The sequence below is a fragment of the Polyodon spathula genome, chromosome 33 (assembly GCF_017654505.1).
Source record: "Polyodon spathula isolate WHYD16114869_AA chromosome 33, ASM1765450v1, whole genome shotgun sequence".
Taxonomy (NCBI): Eukaryota; Metazoa; Chordata; class Actinopteri; order Acipenseriformes; family Polyodontidae; genus Polyodon; species Polyodon spathula.
Genome location: NC_054566.1, coordinates 2929748 through 2949843, shown reverse-complemented (window position 1 = coordinate 2949843; position 20096 = coordinate 2929748). Strand labels below are relative to the sequence as shown.

General features: G+C 38.6%; 1 protein-coding gene across 2 annotated transcripts in view; it reads left to right on the top strand.

The window, feature by feature from the left end:
- Window positions 1–403: 403 nt before the first annotated feature.
- The window catches only part of LOC121303524 (endoglin-like), a 50243-nt gene continuing 30550 nt past the window's right edge, over window positions 404–20096 (top strand). The window contains exons 1-3 of one of the 2 annotated variants that reach the window (XM_041234263.1): window positions 404–521; window positions 5462–5664; window positions 18155–18306. In XM_041234263.1, the coding sequence (XP_041090197.1) occupies window positions 5619–5664; window positions 18155–18306 (198 nt within the window). In that variant the 5' untranslated portion in view covers window positions 404–521; window positions 5462–5618. The remainder of the gene's footprint in view (window positions 522–5461; window positions 5665–18154; window positions 18307–20096) is intronic. The other variant, XM_041234264.1, reaches the window with a different exon arrangement.

Genomic DNA, 20096 nt, shown 5'->3' with positions numbered 1-20096 from the left:
TATTTTTATTATTAAAAGACCCTGCATCACACACTTTTGCGAAGTAGCATACACTGTAAATCAAATGTTTACGAATTAAATCTGCAACAGATTATAAAGACATTTTGGTAACCGTTTTTGCTCAATTGCGTCTGAAGTATACTCATGCAGTTAAAATAAACACTAAAATGTCTTTATAATCTGCTGCATTTGTATCTTTATTGTTAACTGTGTAGTTTTAGAGTTCAGTGCTGTTTTATAACATGTGTTTCAAAGAGTTATTACCGTTTCTCCCACATCACAGTTAGACTGACCAAATTATGAACCGCCTACCGCTCCGTCCTCCATGCAAAACCACAAGACACGGTTCGTCGCTGTGCTTGTCTGTCGGGGTGACGTATAGTTTCAGCAGGCCAGACCGGGGCAGTGCTACAAAACGTTTCGCCTGAATTTAAGGACTTTAAGTTTTGGGAAGTTGTACAGACTCTTTGAGACGGCAGTGGAAACTTCGAAAACATTAGAAAAAAAGTTCTCCTTAGCCAGTAAGTGATTTTCTTGAATTACAATTTCCGTTCTGTGTGATTATTTTAGCTGTCTGTTTGTGATCTGTTTACGGTTCGACTGCAACTCATTAAATTAGTTCAATAATGTTTTAAATCGATAATATTTTTAATCGATGTACTTTGATGTATAAATTGCTTAGGTACACCCAGTGGCTGCCTATTAGTTACATTTAAAATGACAAAAAAAAAAAAAAAAACTCTTAATAATGATGTTTCCCAAAGTGTTTTCCCACATTTGTTTTAATGTGCGACTGCACGGACGACGTATATATATATATATATAATATATATATATATATATTATATATATATATTATATACAACACATATTGATGATACATACACACACGCACGCACACACACACACACACACACACACACACACACACACACATATCATATATATATATATATATATATATATATATATATATATATATATATATATATATATAATATATTTGTTTCATGAGGAAATACCATTAGTGTTGCCCAGTTTGAGTCTGATCAACTTTATGACATTTGTAGCTGCTAGATATCATATATTACATATTTAAATTAAACAGTAGTTTACAGATAGCAAAGCTAATGTAATCTCTGTATTTTGTATATACAAGTTATCGGTCCATCAGGTCCTACCAGATTAACATTGTCTGCACCGCTGCTGGTCTCTGTTATCGCGTGGTTTACTTTTTTTCCAGTTACTCAACAATATCTTATCAAATATACTCATTGTAATAGTATTTAAGAAAGGGACCGAAGTGCCATTTCCGGATAAAGTCAGCCAAAAGTCAATGACCATTACATTGCCACAGCTCACCACCCGTTTAATGTGGTCTTGTATCTCCAATCTAGAGGGAGATGTTGAGTTTTCTCCTGAGGATCACACAGCTTTGCTCAGTAAAGTTAAGGAGTGCTGTACACCCAAATGAATCCGCAATGTGCTGAATATTATTAGAATATTATTAGATTTGGAAGCTGATCGTGTTTCTGTAGTTCAGTTTACAAAAGCACTGGACATGTCTTTGTGGGAGTAATCACACTAGATTAAATTAGGATGAACTACTAATTATCCCATCGTACTGTAGTTACAATATTCAAAATATATAATTAAAATTGTAATTATAAGAACGTTAACACAGTTCTATAATAATAATAATAATAATAATAATAATAATAATAATAATAATAATATAATACCAACACTACATTGGATGTACACACATGGTGCGGATGCTATGGAGTAGTTGAACAAATACGAATACCTCATCAACTTGTTTTAAAAAAATGCTTTCCAAAATACACATTATTTTGTTGTGGTACATTTAAGGCGATTTAAAAAGTCTAGGGTGTATGAACTATGCATCAGCTGCAGAGTCGCTGACAACAAAAGACAGTACAAGGAGGGTTAAATGACTTGCTGAGGGTCTCACATTGAGTGAACTGGGATTTGAACCGGACACCTCCAGATTACAACACCATTGTTCAAAAACCACTGGACCGCACAGTGCCCAACGCGTTTACCACCAATTAATAAACTGCCGCACGTTCTTGAACTGTTATGAGCTAGAAATACTGGACTACAGACAGCAGATAGAGGAGCCCTAGTGTTGCCTTTACAATTGAGTTTTTTTTAAGTGCGTTCAGTTAAACACCGTTTGTTGCCTATGTATGGATATTTGTTAGCTGCGAGAAAACATTTGTTCGGTTCTCTCACTTTCCGAGACAATCCAAATGCATAGTAAACTACTTGATAAGCCCGCCGTATTTTGACAAATTGTAGGCTATATCCTTATGGGAAAATCATTTGTTTGAAAGTTCTATTTATAAAGAACATGTCGAGTTAAAAAGACAGATCATTCTTCATTGATGATGGATATGAAATATATGTTTCTATACATAAGCTCTTACAAAAGTTGATAACCATGAAATATAGAAGAAAACGCAACCAGCAGTTGTCTTCCTATTTTCCTTTAAATTATACATACACACACGTTTGCATTATTTAATTATGATAGAATTTTAGGTTGAGTCAATACTTAATTGGAAATTAATGAGTTTTCAACACACTCGACTCCCAGCTGTCTTGTATGGGACACAGCGTGGGGGAGCTTTCACCTTGCCCGCGAGAGTTAGAGTTCGCTGAGGAGGATTGCGCACAGACCACCGGAGCATCACGCAGGAGTTAGTGCCTGTAGAAAGGCTTGTAGAGTAGGAACACTGCGTTTTTTAATGTATTTATTTCACACACTGAGCATAAATAATAATAATAATAATAATAATAATAATAATAATAATAATATGTGACTGAAAACTGACTTAAGATAATTCAAGTTAAGTTATACAGATACACACTGAAAGACTGAATATCAGTTAAGCTCGAGTTATACAGCGACACTGAAAGACTTAAGATTCTAGACAAGTTAAGTTAATATAATAATATTATTAATACTATTATAATCATTAATAAGAATAATATTATAATCATTAATTATTATAGTATTACACTAGACTTCTACATTGGTATACAAACAGTGTGCTAATCACAATTTTTTAAATAACTAGGTATATAAGAGCATCTTTAGTGAAGCACAGAGCTGCATTGGAAAAGCACGTAAAATTACACAGTTACTTTGCAAATACCGTGGCAAACGTTTATGTGTTTTTCTGAATTCTATTCTATTCAATTCTTTAAGTTTTTGTGTGACCTTTAGAATTCTATTCTATTCAATTGTATACTTTTGTGTGACTTTCTGAATTATATTCTTTTCAATTAAAAAATTCCATGTGTGACTTTCTGAATTCTATTCTATTCAATTCTATACATTTATGTGTGATATTTTGAATTCTATTCTATTCTATAAGACAAAAATGCCCCCAAAATGTTTTTTTTTTTTTTCATACTAGTGCTTAATCTTTTGAGATTAATATTCAATATTTCATCTTTAAAAAGGTTTCTGTAAGTTTCTGGGAAAATATCAGCAAGTGAAAAATTAGCTAAAATGTTTGCCTTCCTGAGCCATAAGAGAGCCAGGAAATGTACTTTAATACCTTGCACATCTGCAATCTGTGGCAGCTAATGTCTCATTGATAATTAATACCAACGTCTCACTGATAATTAATACTAATGTCTCATTGATAATTAATACTAACGTCTCATTGATCATTAATACTAACGTCTCATTGGTCATTAATACTAACGTCTCATTGATAATTAATACTAACGTCTCATTGATAATTAATACTAACGTCTCATTGATCATTAATACTAACGTCTCATTGGTCATTAATACTAACGTCTCATTGATAATTAATACTAACGTCTCATTGATAATTAATACTAACGTCTCATTGATCATTAATACTAACGTCTCATTGATCATTAATACTAACGTCTCATTGATCATTAATACTAACATCTCATTGGTCATTAATACCAACGTCTCATTGGTCATTAATACCAACGTCTCATTGGTCATTAATACCAACGTCTCATTGATAATTAATACTAACGTCTCATTGATCATTAATACTAACGTCTCGTTGAGTAACACTGTGGAATTCAGCTTTAACAAAAATGGAAGGGGAGTTTCCCTGCATCAAAAAGTAGTCAGAGAATGTAATCAAACTGGACTGTAAAAGACTGCTGTCTGATGAAGTAGTCCACTGAAGAATAAACAACAGATGAATGCAGTCACCAGACGGCAAGGGATTCTAGCGTCACAGCACTGTGGTACACTACAACTTTAATCTTTGCACACATGTCCAGTACTTGATCCTTCACACTTAGAGGTTGGTTGAAGAGCATTTTGCCCAGGGTGATTCCTGGTGCTGTAAAATACTCTCATAATATAAAAAAAGTAGCCTAACCCTTTCAACTATAGTGAAAACTGAGTAAAAACACTTTATTAAAAGATTCCCTAGCAGTATACACAAGGTACTGTTTTTTTCTTTTTTGGGGCAAAAAACATGACAGATTCAGTAAGTCACTGGATTCAACTGATAATATGTCCTGGCACTTGCTTTTGCAGCTGATTTGCCCAATCATGCATGTCTCCACATGTTGTTTTCAATTTGAATTGTCACTTTTGTTCTATTTCGTTGTTTTACGGTATTCGTGGGTGGAACCCATGTCTTCTGGGTAACCACATTGGTAATGTTCATGGGAAATTACAAACACAAACTGTTCTTACAAGCCACAGTTCCAAGAGGAGAGGAACTTTAATTATTTGCAAGCGTGCAAGAGACAAACACGCTGGCTCTTGAAAATGTGAAAGCAGCTTATTTTCCTTCTAAGGCAAGTTAGCTGGGATTGAAATTTAATGACTGCATTTTCAGCGAGCTTCAGGTATTTGAGGGGTTTGAACTGAGATGTTGCCTTAAAGGTACAGCACTTAGTAAATTAGCTTCATAATTGTATTTTACTTTTTTAACTTTAAATCATCTCCCTGATTGGTCGTTTGGGGATTGGAGTCAGTCACAGAGACCCATCAGAGCCTTTAAACTTAATGGTTTAACTTCAAAGAAAGTCAAGAAGGTGAACTTTTCAGATCATGCCTTCCATCAATGTGATTTTATTGTATTTTTCTCCTCATTGAAGTTCTCCTCATTTTCCCCAGAGAGACTTTAAAACGAGGGTGCCCAATTCTGGTTTTGGAGGGCCATTCCACTCCCAGTTTAATAGATACAATTTAATAATATCTTAGGGCTTTGATGGATGATAAATTGGTCCACAGTTTAGAACATGTTTAGGACCTGTAGCCCACAGTTGTTTATTTAAATGATTCAGTGTTTGAAGTTATGAAAAGAAAAGAAACTTCACAAGTGTTCAGAATGGGACAAGTCATTCTCTGGAAATCCCTGAAACGTGATGCAAAAAGCGATCTCTAAGATTGTGTATGCTTGTGCTTTTCCTTCAGCTTTCTAAGTCCCGTCAAGGCTGGATTTGCGTGGACGATCCTGTTTAACGGACCTATTTCCAAACCCCCAGCCACAGTGTTCCCAGAGAGAGACAGTTGGGCTAGTGCCTGAACTTCCTGACAAAGGGTAGAGTACAGACCACGGAAATCCAGAAGCATGAAGGTCGCTGTACTGATCGCTGTGCTCATTGCTGCGCTCACAAGTAAGTGCACTGTCTACTTGTTTATTAATTTAGCTTTACAGTTTGTTATGGCATTACCTCATGAGAGTCGCTACCTATTTGTTATGTGGGGGTGTGTGTTGCTAGTTACTATTTTGTAAGATAGAGGCACAAAAAACGAACCCTAGTAGCTGCACACTTTCACAGTTCCCCAGCTTTCAGTCTCGGGCTCAGTTCTGGTCACACAATGTCAAGGAAACCCCTTCCCCCTCCATGAACACTTCAGAGCAAGAACAGCTAATAAGAAAAGCATCTACCATGCAAGCTGCAGGAGCCCTGTGTCCTCAGGAAGAGAGACTCGACGGGAGCATTATGTAACCATCAGATAACACGACGCAGGCTGAAAGACAGACGGCATCTTAGATACTTTGAAAATAATAAATATGTTGTCAGAAGTCTAAATAAGCAACTTTAAACATCCCCCACCCCCCACCCCCCCGGCAGTCGAGACTGGGTGGCAGTGAGACCTACCGACGCGACCACTTGTCGTCCCTGGAGACACTGATCCCTATCTGAGGGCAGGAATGAACAATCTGCACTCCAGACTGCTTTTCAAATATACTAGCGTTCTTCAATGGCAGTCGCACTACAATCACAGTGCCACTTTTTTGTACTGATGGGCAATTGCAGCACAGGGGGCAGCAACAATGGTATGAGCCTTTCGTTGTTAGAACGATACCACAGTCTTGACATACTCCCCTAGTAAGGCGTCACAGTGGTAGGAGCCTCTCGTACACTTGTGGAACCCATTGCAGAGCTGTGGTTTGGTTTGAGAGCCGGGTGTGCATTACTGTATCAGGAACACTGTCTGCAGATCCTTTGAGTCTGTATTGCTGGTAATGCTGTGATCTGCAGATCCTTTATGTCTCTGTTTTTGGTTAATGCTGTGATCTGCTGATCCTTTGAGTCTCTGTTGCTGGTAATGCTGCGATCTGCAGATCCTTTGAGTCTCTGTTGCTGGTAATGCTGTGATCTGCAGATCCTTTGAGTCTCGTTGCTGGTAATGCTGTGATCTGCAGATTCTTTGAGTCTCTGATGCTGGTAATGCTGTGATCTGCTTGTGTGTCTGCTGGGGTTTGTTCAGGGTAATACACTGGGTGTTGACATGCTTTTCCAATAGTGCACTTTGTATCTCGTAAGAGGCAGGCATATTTTGAAACCTGGACAAATGGTGAGCATTTCAAAGAACATCTTAGCACTGAGGACTCGGTTCCTGTTTAGTCCGTTGGCTTTATACATTTTCTAAAATAAACTTTTCAGTTCTGAACTTTTGCATTTACTGTATAGCAGGATAGTTATGTCACATTCCAGTAGTGGGAAGCTTTTTGAATAGAAGCTAGAGATCCTAATGTGGCCTTAATAAAAGATGTTTCCCACATGACAGCTTTGGTATTCTGAGCTCAAATATAAAATAAAAGCTGCTCAAAATGGATCATGTTATATGCTGTACAGAGACCCCACAAATGATTTACGCAGTTAACCTATTGTGAGATTGCATGTCCATAGTGTAACATAAAATTGGGTAAAAAGAAAAAAAAAAACCCAACAACAACCTCAGTTACAGCCTGGTTTTCTGCTGGATTTGAGTTTCTCTCAATTTTCACGCCCTGAGTTATGCTCATAGGAGGACACACTGATCACTTTTGACTGGTAATAACAATGTTATTTTAAGGACAAGGAGACGCAATGCCCTTACTGGATCATATCTGTAAACTGAGTCTCAGTATTTTTAAGGCATTTCAAAATACAACTTGGCATTTTAAATGTTTATCTGATGTATATTAAGTAGCCATTAGGAAACAATGAAACACATTTCTTAACAGGTTAAGCTAATAATAAGAAGAAGAATGATAAGAAGAAGAAGAAGAAGAAGAAGAAGAAGAAGAAGAAGAAGAATCAGTACAAGCACTATACTCAAAAGCAGATCCAGTGGGAACGATGAATGTGTTTAAAGGGTCTCGGAGGTCCAGGCTCACTTTCCAGAGTGTCCCATAAGCTGCGAGCTCCACACGCCTCATTACCGCTCACTCGCACACACAAGGGAGGCAGAGCTCATTACAGCAAGCCTCATAAACGTGTGGAATATTCCCCAATCACACTAGTGCCAGCATCTATGAAAAGGGACAGCATTCTTTCTCTTATCTCGGCTGAGATCCTGGGAGGGGGGGAGATGTACCGGTCTGCAGCCCCCCAGCTTGATGAAGATCTCTACCGATGAGGATATAGTGGATGCACCCGTACGTTAACTAGTTCTTTAGAACAAACAATTGTGTTGAAACTTGGTTTAATCCATTCATTTTAAATTGACTCTTGTGTGTGTTAGAAAAAATGCTTTTGATTCAAAGTAATGTATGGGAAATAAAAGGAGTGATGATTTTATACATCATGTAATAATTCTGTTTACCTTATCACAAATACAGCTAATATTGTTTTAAGTCTAAATTACTTTAAAATAAAAAATATGAGATAAAGTGCATTTTGGCCTCCCTTATGTTGTTACGTTTAAAGCATATTTATTGATTGAAGTTACGTTGCACAAACTATATACTGTAAGATTTGTTTGGCAGAAGTTTTTAAGAGTTTATGAAGCTAACCCATCAGAGCCTCTCACTGGAATTTCACGAAATTTTGCAAAGCCATTCGTTTCAAGTTATTCCACTAATCCACACCAGATGTGTTGTACGATGTTAGGGAATGCAGTCCCATGAAATTGATTTCCCATGAATGTGTGGTTGTTGTTGTTCTTGTTCCTGGATAGAATTTCACAACTTTGAATATGATAACTTATTATTATTATTATTATTATTATTATTATTATTATTATTATTATTATTATTATTATTATTATTGCTACCTAGGGACATGCACAGTCTGAGGGTTAGAAAATGGAGATTCTGGGAACTGGGTCCCAGTTTTGAAAGAGAACTGGGACAGTTTGGGGTACTTTTACCTGTGTGCCTCCACCAGAGGAGAAGCCTCGTCCCCCACTGCCCCACAAACCCTTTTAAGTGGCGCCGCGACGGGGTGTCTGCGAGGTGACACAAGTCCTTCTGTGCAGTCCTGATAAGAGCTTGTTTACCTTCCTCTGGATGGAGAGCACTGCCTCTCGACGAGGAAACGGCAGGACAATAGGTGTGTGGAGCAGAGGCAAGCCTGCTAGAGCAAGCCCTGACCTTGGATCCAAACAGCCTATTCAATACACTGACCCTGACCACCAAACAGGCTTGGAGAAACTGAAGGGGCATCACTCAGTGCTGTCACACTGTCTGCGTTACACCCAGCTCCTGGGCCTCGGCCTCTTGTGTTCACTGGACTGAATTTAGATGGTTTAGGTACAGTAGGATCAGCGTTCCCTCTAAGCTTTTTAGATACTGAGAAACTTGCCGTTTTGACTGATAAAGGGTAAATTATCAGTGAGAAACCTTCGGCCACGCATTAACCCTTTTAATATATTTTTGTTGCGTTATACAATTTTGAAACAATATTCCAATACAAGTATCTCAACAATTTTACAATTTACTGTAAATTTAAACAAGACATTTATTGTGGCTGTGCCTCTGATTTTGATTCATCCTCTGATCCTATGCAGCCCTGTCGGTTGTTATCACAGTTGCATGCTTAACTGGTGGCCTGCATAGCATGGGTTTATACTACTGCATAAAACACTGGCATCTGCACTGCCTTCATTTGTAACCATCTTTAGGGCTACTAATTGTTCCATTCTTGGGAATACCAAATTCCGTTTTTCAAAAATGGCCAATTCCATTTGTTCCCACTTTTTATCAACGTATTAATAATTAAATATTGCATTTGAACAAATATACTGTTGGTAGTTAAAATAAGTACATTTAATAAATATTACCACAATTATTATTATTTTTAGCATATCTATATAATAATAATTTATTTAAATATAATAATATATATATATATATATATATATATATATATATAATATATATATATTTTTTTTTTTTTTTTTCAAATCTGTAATAGCAAGTAAAGCACCCGAAGACACTTCAAACCTATCATTGTTTGTAGACATCACTTGGCTCATTGCTGGCATTAAAATAAGCAGGAAAACCTAGCAATTGTATTACAACAGTTCAGAAAACCAAATGTCCAGCACAGTTGTAAGAAACATATTTACAGACTTCCACTAACACAGTAGTTCAGTATACAAGTAAAGGTTTTGAAAAGACCTGTTTAGCTTATTGCTGGCATCTACAATAACAATTAAAATTTTTTTTAACAGTTTAGTAATGTAATGTGAGAGTAATCCTATGTACAGTACTCCAAATTAAGTTTAGTGTTTTACTGGCATTAGTATAATAACCAGGATAAAATATGAAACACTGATAAAGGCGTGTTGACTGACTCGTTGCACTAAAACATGTTCGCTGCTATGTATTACCTGATTGTAATTTAAATAGCGCCCCTTTTAATGTAAACGCATAATTAGTCCTCTCGCTGTTTCTTTCAGAATTCTTCAGTGTTATTTGCAAGATTTAGGCATGTCTCCAGACAGAATGTATTTATGAAACCAACGGTGTGTGGTGTAGTTACTACATCCTTTCCACAGTAAAGTGATCAGTTTCCTTTCAGGATTGTATAGCTAGAAAAATAGTTTTGAGCTCATTTCTTCGTTGTCAGAAAATATAATTCAATTAAGAAACGGCCGTGGTTTAAAATGACTAATTCTAGCTTCATTAAAGGCAGGTAGTGTGGAAAGAAATAAACTAAACATTAATGAAATACGCAATTAATTCAGCTTACTTACTTCAGGAAAGCTCCACCTTGAGCGCAGTACCTTAGGTCTTAGTTTTTCAGCATAGAAGAATGCAGTGCTTTGCCATTGTTGCTGTCTTTGCTTTCTTATTCTCAACGTGTTTTATATGATATTTGTGATATAGACTCATACATGATCACGCAAATTATAGAAAAACTTTAAGAATACTATCTCACCATCCCCATATAGATAATCAGATTTCTTTTAGCTCTATTACAGAAACATTGCTTTTTTTTTTTCTTCTTTGGTGCAGCCACCATGTTGAGTTTCAGCAGAGACATGGAGTGAAGTCACATGATGAATAAACTCGCAAAAAAACCCAGACATGGTATTCTTCAATTATTATACATGTAAATGTGTATTTTCGACTAATGTGCTGATTACATTTTTACCAGTTTCAAAATGCTTGAGATGATTTCTGAAAAGGCAGTTTTTTAAAAGGGAAATCAAACATAAACCATCAAAGTGTGAGTATTGTGATTTGTATTTATGTTTACCAGAGTATTTATAAGTCTAATAATGCAGGAAGATTGTGCTTTACTGATTTTAGTATTCAGTTATACAAGGAGTTAAAAACTGTAAAGTTAATGTGCAGCACTCTCTATAGAGGCAGAATTGCCAGACGCCTGCTTCACACACCCTGTACCGGTAGATTTGCTGATTCCCGAGCGAGCTCTGCACTAATGAGACATGCATTTTTACTGAGGGAAATCAGAGAATCAGCTGCAAGACAGACACAAATATGCTAATGTTAATGCTTTGTAAGAATGGTCTCAAAATAATAAGTTTACCTCGAGAGGCTGGAGTCTCGATTTGAGGTTGATATTTATGATAATAACTTGCGAAAGTTAGTAAACTGAATGCGAAGGTTGTTACCAGTTACTGCGAAAAATGCGTGTATTTTAGCCTTAGAGGGAATGCTGAGTAGGATAATATTTACATTACATTATATTACAATGCCAAGCCTGTTAATTGAAGAGCGACAAAGATGAGATGCTGATCGTTAAAGTCCCATCAGTAATCATTGAAAAGGAAGGACAGTGCTGTCCAACATGTCTGGCTCTCAATAGACTCTTTCAAGATAGAGATTCCAGCAGAATCCAAAATGCACAAAACTCTTGGTGCACAATTGCTGCTTTTGTTTAAAGAAACTTGCAAAAGCAGCCTGCAAATATACAGAGCCCAGTATCCACTGCTAACACGTTTCTGAATCTGCTCGGAACATAACTGACTTTTTATAGGAGTTATCCAACAAGTATTAAGTGTTCCCTTGAGTCTATAAAGTACATACTGTACCCTCGAGTCTACAGAGTACGAACTGTACCCTCGAGTCTATAGAGTACGAAGTGTACCCTTGAGTCTAGAGGGTACGAAGTGTTCCCTTGAGTCTAGAGAGTACGAACTGTACCCTCGAGTCTATAGAGTACGAAGTGTACCCTCGAGTCTAGAGAGTACGAAGTGTTCCCTCGAGTCGAGAGAGTACTAAGTGTAGCTTCGAGTCCATAGAGTACTAAGTGTACCCTTGAGTCTATAGAATACTAAATTTTCCCACAAGTCTATAAAGTACTAAGTGTTCCCTCAAGGTCTATCCAAGTACAGGCATTTTATTGCAATCAGGTTCTAAATGAGTTAACTGAACTGTAAGGCTCGATTCAATAATGAAGGACTTGAGTGGAACAAAGTCCTGTACTGGAAGTTGCCTAGAGCACTAGAGTGCGGGAACCGCTGTTGTAGATATTTTAGATTGTCTGCTGGAATTGCTACAAGCAACCATGAAGGGAAGGCAGTTCATCCTAATCAGGTTGGTTTACTGTACTGTTTCCCGATTTTAGCCTGCACAGTCTGGTTGTGGCAGCATGCGCTGGCAGGTGGCCCTATTCAGCAGTAATCCCAACAGTAACTGAGCGCCCCACTCAAGCAGCCTCTGTCAGGGGGTTTATTGCAGGATGAGCGGCCCCTGTTTAAAGACACAATGAAGGAAGTCAGCGCTTCCAGGAAATGGATAGTTGCCAGTAATTAGGCCAGATTACTTTCTGACTTGTTGTTTTTGCTGTTTGGAACGTTTCTTTACAGTACTTGTTGAAATAGAGAGAAGAAGGTATGGCTCTCCATTGCTGTTAGCGTCTTTACATAGACTTAGACTAAGACAGACCAATGTAGAGCCGCAGTCTCATGGTAAACCTAATAGCGCTTGTGTTTCATCTTTCACAATGTGGGAAAAATCCCTTAGATTCCAATGTTGGGGGGGATTGAGATAGTTAAAGGTAAATGTGTATACAGTGGTTTGCAGAAGTGTTCACCCCCTACCAATAATGTCACATTTCATTGAATTACAAATAATATGTGCACAGTTTTTCAAACAAACTTTTTTTATTCAAAGCTGTAGTGGTTAAACTGAACACTGTTATATGAGGAGGAGGTTAAATGTCAGCAAAACTTGCAAAGAAAATGTATAAAATGAAATTTACTGATTGCGTAAGTATTCAGCCCCGTAAGTCAGTACTTGTTAGAAGCACCTTTTGCAGCAATTACTGCTATGGGTCTTTTTGGATAGGTCTCTACTAGCTTTACACAGTAGGATGGTGACATTTTTACCCATTCTTCATGGTAAAATTGCTCCAGTCCTGATAAGTTTGTTGGGGATCGTCGATGGACTGCAATATTCAAGTCTTGCCGTAATTTTTCAATTGGATTCAAGTCAGAACTTTGACTGGGCCACTCAAGAACATTCATTTTCTTCTTGTTCAACCACTCCAGTGTGGCTTTGGCTTTGTGCTTCAGGTCATTGTCCTGCTGAAATGTAAATTTCCTCCCCAGTTTCAGAGTCTTGGCTGGTTTAAAGAGGTTTTCCTCAAGGATTCGCCTGTACTTTGCACCATCCATTCTCCCCTCTATCCTGACAAGCTTCCCAGTCCCTGTTGAAGAGAAGCATCCCCATAATATGATGCTTCCACCACCATGCTTGCCAGTTGGGATGGTGTTGACTGGGTGTTGGGCTTGCGTCAGACGTAGTGCTTGGAATTTAGACGGAAAACCTATATTTTTGTCTCGTTTGACCACAAAACCTTTTTCCACATGTCTGCAGTATCATCTACATGTTTTTTCGCAAACTCCATACTTGCTTTAAGATTAGGCTTTTTGAGTAGTGGCTTCTTTCTTGCCGCCCGTCCATACAAGCCAGCTTTGTGTAGGGACCGGCTTATTGTTGATGTGTGAAAACTGACTCCCATCTCAGACACAGAAATTTGCAGATCTCTCAAGGTCATTGTTGGCTTCAAAGTGACATCCCAAACCAGTTTCCTGCTTGCCCGGCTGCTCAGTTTGGGAGGGCAAACTGATCTGGGTAGTGTCTGGTTGGTATGATGCATCTTAAACTTCCAAATGATGGACTTCACTGTGCTGAGAGGGATAATCAGCGCCTTTGAAATTTTCTTGTACCCTTCTCCTGCTCTGTGCCTCTCTACCACTTTATCCGTGACTTGTTTAGAAAAATCCTTGGTCTTCATAGTTGCTTTATTGGATCACTATGTGAGTTGCAGCTTGAAATATACCTGAAGGAAATTATCTACAAGTTAAACCACTTTGAGTACACACAGGCTGAAACCATTTCACAAATTGTGTGACCTTTCAAACAAATCCTTTGCACCTGAGCTGATTTAGGGCTGCAGTAGCAAAGGGGTTGAATACTTTTGGCAACTGAGAGTAATCTGTTTTTCTCTGTAAATCTTACTTATTCATATTCTATTTGAATTTTAACTTTATCAGTGTGGAGTAGTTTGTGTAGATTCTACATGTAAAGTCTAATTTGAAAGCGTTTTGGAGTACGCTCGGGTGCCAACAAAATGTGAAAACTTTGCAGGTGGGTGTATACTTCTGCAAACCACTGTATGTATCTTTTTAATAAAACCCTTAAATAAATAATATCCAATAAAGGTTGTTTTTCTTTTCTTAAAATTTAGTCGTCCCCAATTTTGTACCCCGGTTTTTCTCCCCAATTTAGTGTGCCCAGGTATGTTCATGTGACTGGATGTGCTTTACAATATTACTTTTTTTTTTGCTAACATTTGCATTTGTATTTACAGTATACTGCAGGAGACCTGTGTATGAGCAGTTTTAAGCAATGGTGTCAGCCTGAGGATGAAAAGGAAGCAAAATAGCACAACCATATAACTGAAAAAGAAATTCTCAGACTATAATGATGGGCTGCAAAGTTAAAAATAACATTTTTTTTAAAGAAGTAAGAGACAGCTTAAAGTAAACTAGCTTGTGTTTGTTTCTTTTAGAGTGTTGAGTATACACTGACAGGCTGCCAAGAGAGCTCTTAGGTTAAGCAGGGGGAAGCGTTGAATAGAATCTGAAATCAAAGGGAAAGGGGAAGCTTTGAATAGAATTTGAAATCAAAGGGAAAGGTTCAATATTCTTTGGACTTTAAAATACAAAGAGAGAGCTGTTTATGGATACCAATCTATTTAATAAAAAGCTAGCAGTCTGAATGGGTTCAAATAGGTAATACATTGTAACAGAAGGGCAGCTGCAATGATATGAGCCATTGATAGAATTGTGACTTCAGGGTTAGTACACAGATATTATGCTGTGTTTATTTATTTGATTGTATGGTTCTGTAATGTGTCTGAGACATACACAACAGTGACTACATAATGCTCTGGCTTTGTACACAAAAAAATAATCATTTTGCAGTGTATAAAATTAGCACATTGTGTGACCAATACATTGCATAATATTATTCAGTAATAACCAGTAATTCATGGGTTTTGTCCAGTCTCTCGGGCACTCCAAAAGGGTAAATGGAAATTACCTTAAGATGTTACAGTGTGTGTTAGAAACACACCATGAAACATCACAGGTTAAAAACAACAAACTATTCCGCTACCATGCTTGAAAAACCCCCAAAAAACATTTAAAAGTACAATAGATTTAAAGTAAACAAGTCCACCAGAAACGAATGTCTCCCTCTAAGCCTGTCTCCCTCTCCTTGTATTTAATGTGCTTCTGGTGCTGTGCCTGTTTCCCTGATTCCCAGCCATGTGGCCCCAGATACCATCAGCACAGCTCGCTGCACACCATTGCCCTGTCTCACTGCTCTGACTGGGAGCTGGGAGCGTAGCGCCAGCTTCACTTCCCCAAGAGAGAGACCAGACTGCCAAGAGAGAGAACGTTGTTATTCACTGTGAAACCGGTGTAGCGCTAAAGACACAGTCTACATTGCTTTTACAAGTGCGTATACAGGGAATCATTGGAGTGGCCAAGGCACACAGGCGGTTCTTCTACAGGGTGCCTTCTAGTAAAGTGTTGACAGTATTTAGACTTGGGAATAGCTAGGTTAGTTAATTGATTATGTGTCTGAGATTAGGACATTAATAACTATTGGACTACAAAAAGGTCAATTGTGGTGGTCTCTTTTCTAATATGACTTGTGGAGGGACAGACAGACAAACGGCTACAGTCTCCACTGCTGTCATCATTCGCAATTTAAAGATACACATTTTTTTGACTGGCTTTTTTAAAGTCTTGTAATCAGAAAACAGAAACAGGAAGTCTTTAAAAAAAAATTAAAAGCAACAGGTGAAGAGCTGTGAGAGAGGTATGAGAAGGCTTCCAGGAAGGCATTAAGTTATGGTTAATTAGAGCCTGCTAACGAGCTGTGGCACTCGGCTTGGGAGCAGAGATTCCCGGGCTGTGTCAGGTCTGCGGCCTCCACTTGTTTACGTCCCGTGTCACGCCAGGGCCTGCCAGAGCCCGGCGTCATCGGCATGCCGTCTAAACAGGACATTTCCTGACAGGAAGCTGCAGTGGAGGCATGGCAGTGGCCAGACAGCCTGAGCTCAGGAGCTGCCTGCCGGAAAGCTGGTCGGCGTCTTTCTGGCAGTAGCCCATGGGGTCCCAGCTCAGACAGTGGAAGCGCATCTCAGGTCCTTACATGGATGGAATCTGTGAATAGAAGCCTAAGAGAGAAACATTCATGATGGACGTGTAAATGAAAATAATTCAGGCACATCTTATCATAAACACTTTTAACCTTTCTTCATATTAAAAATGCACCATCTGAAGCAATGCAACCATTTCAGATTTGTATTTATTTATTGTGATGTCCCTAACCGAGAATATTGAAAATCATGCAATAAACACCAGACACCTAACTGCATACCCACTACTGCATCAAGTCAACGCATGCAGTGAATACCGCATACCCACTACTGCATCAAGTCAACGCATGCAGTGTATACCATATACCCACTACTGCATCATGTCAACGCATGCAGTGTATACCATAAACCCACTACTGCATCAAGTCAACGCATGCAGTGAATACCGCATACCCACTACTGCATCAGGTCAACGTGTGCAGTGTATACCATATACCCACTACTGCATTGAGTCAACGGATGTTGTGAATGCTAAAACTTAAAATAAACTGTCAGCTTTGACAGGCAGAGTTTAAGATATGTCCACGACAGTGAAGTTGAATTATTAACTTGCACCTGCAACAATTATAATCTTTTTCTGTGTTTATCATAATGGTACTAATCCTTGGGTTGTAAAAAGGTGAAATACCAAAGTTTTTTTTTTTTTTTTTAAAGAAAACAAATGTTGTTATACAAGAGCTGGAAGAGGAATTGAAGTTGTGATGGGTAGTGATTGGTTTGAATAGCTCCGTCGAGACAGATGAGGGTAGCCACGTACAGTACTATACAAACTGCTAAAGCTGTCTTAATTACTGCCATCCAAGTGTTTTTGAGGCCACAGGCATTGGGTAGCTCGATGAAAAGCTGTTAAGAAGTCTTCATTTCACATCACACTGAGGCCTTCAGGGAAGAGATCACCATGCCTGTGATCCTGCAGGAAGTGACACCTGACCCAGTTTCCCTGAGGAAGGACAATGTCCTGGGGAATATTTATTGGCTGCTAACAGGAAACTCCTTGAGGGACAGGAATGTCTAGCTGGAGTCTTAGCAGGGGAGTGGTGTTTAAAGATCTGACAGCCATCTTCTGAAAAGTTATCCATTTCCTCTGAGAACATTATAACAATAGAATCACAATCTGACTGCACTGTTTATACCGACTTCACATTTGTGTTTACTGTTTTGAACTATGTATTCCAGTATGTACAGCCATTACCTTGGCCCACTGTCAACATCTGCACCGTACCATGCGAAATATAGCAAGCATGACTGGCTCAGTAACAGTACACCAATTTGCTTAGATTTCAGTTATATTTGATTTGTGTCAAACCTTTCAGTGCTCCCAAAGCCTACAGCTTGAGTGTAGAATTTGAATGCTCTTTGAACTCCAGTGCATGTCTGTTGGTTTAGCTGTGTAACAATAATGTAAAGGATAGACAGACAGACAGAGAGAGAGAGACAGACAGAAAGCATTGTATTGATGTAATTTGTAAAAGGATAATTCTGAGGAATTCTAAACTAGGAGAACTTGATTATTGTAAGTAAGGGAACTCAGAGAAGTCTTATTCCATAGGATACAATCTGACTGTTTTCCGTGTTAAAGGATGAACAGACTATACATGCACATGTTTTGTTAACAGTTGTGTATTATTTGAAGTGTCTGTGGTAGAATTGTTGTCAGTGTTTTCTATGTACAGAACCACAGTTGCTAATAGGTTCTGGAATCCCAGTAAAGCGGACTCACCCTGTTTGTTTTCTGCAGGTCCAGTACTGCCCTGTGAGCTTAAGAAGGTGACGGATGAGAACCACATAAAAGTGACTCAGTCTTGGGTCTCCCAGGGCTGCTGGAGTGAGAACATCAGTAAAGGAAGAGAAATCCACTTCATTAACCTGAATTTGGACAAGATCGACTGGGTACGTTTCTGGAAGATTGACACACTAGCTTTGACAAAATTGCAGAACATGATAAAAATGCAGATCCTCTTAATGTTAATATACACCATGTTGTGTCTACGTTGACTTCATAGGGCCCCATTTATAAAACTGTGAAGACTGTTTTAAGGTATTGTGTGTGTTAGCTCTCATTCAAGGTAATACAATTTTTACTACAACTCATTCAAGTTGCTACAATTACAGGAGAATATCCAGGCCAGTGCCTGGCCACAGTTCTGAGTATTTTCTTCTCATTCACACACATGTGTTGAAGGTGCTTATACCCCATGTTTGTAGAATTGCAGGACACCGTGTGCCCTATTCACAAAGCTTGAGCTCACACCTTATTTAAGTAAGGGTTTCTTTGAACTCTTTGTAAAGGTTAATAAAGTTTGTATTTGTGTATATTTTCTCATCTGTCGGTAATAGACCAACAACTGTCTCAAACTGTTTCATCAACAACATTAAACTTTATATAATCCATGAAAACAACTTTCAATGCGCTTTGTGAGGAAAGGAAGCCAGTGAAATGTAGTGGCGTGGGTTTCTTAACTGGCATTTGCATGCATAGCTCTACATAGCAGTACTGGCACAGCTAGTATGTAAAGAAAAAGTCATGTACTTTTACCGTACTGCGTGGAACAAGGCTAGGCTATTTAATAATGGATCTGAATGCCACTGAGTCTGTTTGCGATTGCACAGCAATACAAAAACAAACCAACATTAATTAAACATTAATTAGAAGAAAACTAAGCAGAGAAGTTTGCATGTTTAATGGTGGCACAGAGAACTATTTTTAATGTATCGTTTGTTTTTTGTGTTTTTGGAATGGTTATTCTCACTAATACTATCTGGCTAATATTTGGTTGAATCTATCAGTTGCAGTGCTTCAGGGTTAATTAGCCTGCTCTGACGAATAAGGAAATGGAAATGTTCAGATACATTGGAATCTCAGAGAGTGTCTCAGCGACAGCACTTTATATGTAAAGCATCCAACATTTCCAATACAGAAACTTGACTTGTGACCCGTAAAAGTCTCTTAACTTTGCAAAGGATGATGTTGACGTTATTTCAGTTTTATACACTGACTGGAAAAAAAATGTAAAATGTCCTTAGCATGAGACAGTGTGTAGTGGCCTGCTCATTGCTTCTGTGAGTGGAGCCGCTGTAGAACGCCTGCTCATTGCTTCTGAGTGCAGCCGCTGTAGAACACCTGCTCATTGCTTCTGTGAGTGGAGCCGCTGTAGAACACCTGCTCATTGCTTCTGTGAGTGGAGCCGCTGTAGAACGCCTGCTCATTGCTTCTGTGAGTGGAGCCGCTGTAGAACGCCTGCTCATTGCTTCTGTGAGTGGAGCCGCTGTAGAACGCCTGCTCATTGCTTCTGTGAGTGGAGCCGCTGTAGAACGCCTGCTCATTGCTTCTGTGAGTGGAGCCGCTGTAGAACGCCTGCTCCTTGCTTCTGTGAGTGGGGCCGCTGTGTGACACCTCTGCAGGCTCCGTCATTCATTCATTACTTGCTTGCAGCTGATGGTGTTTTTTTTGTAAACCTCTTCCATTCCACCTAGGAGACTTATTGATTGACAAATTGTCAATGTAGGCACTGTGTCTAGGTAAGAGATGGTTGCACAGACGCCAGCTGCCATGCTCCTTGTCAAGTCACTGAGATCTTTCTGAGCACAGTACTTTGCAGACTTGGGGATTTTCTCATTCTAATTGCATTCTCCAATTTTTGGACATCATTTAAAGGATCTGCCAGATACATTGCTGTGTT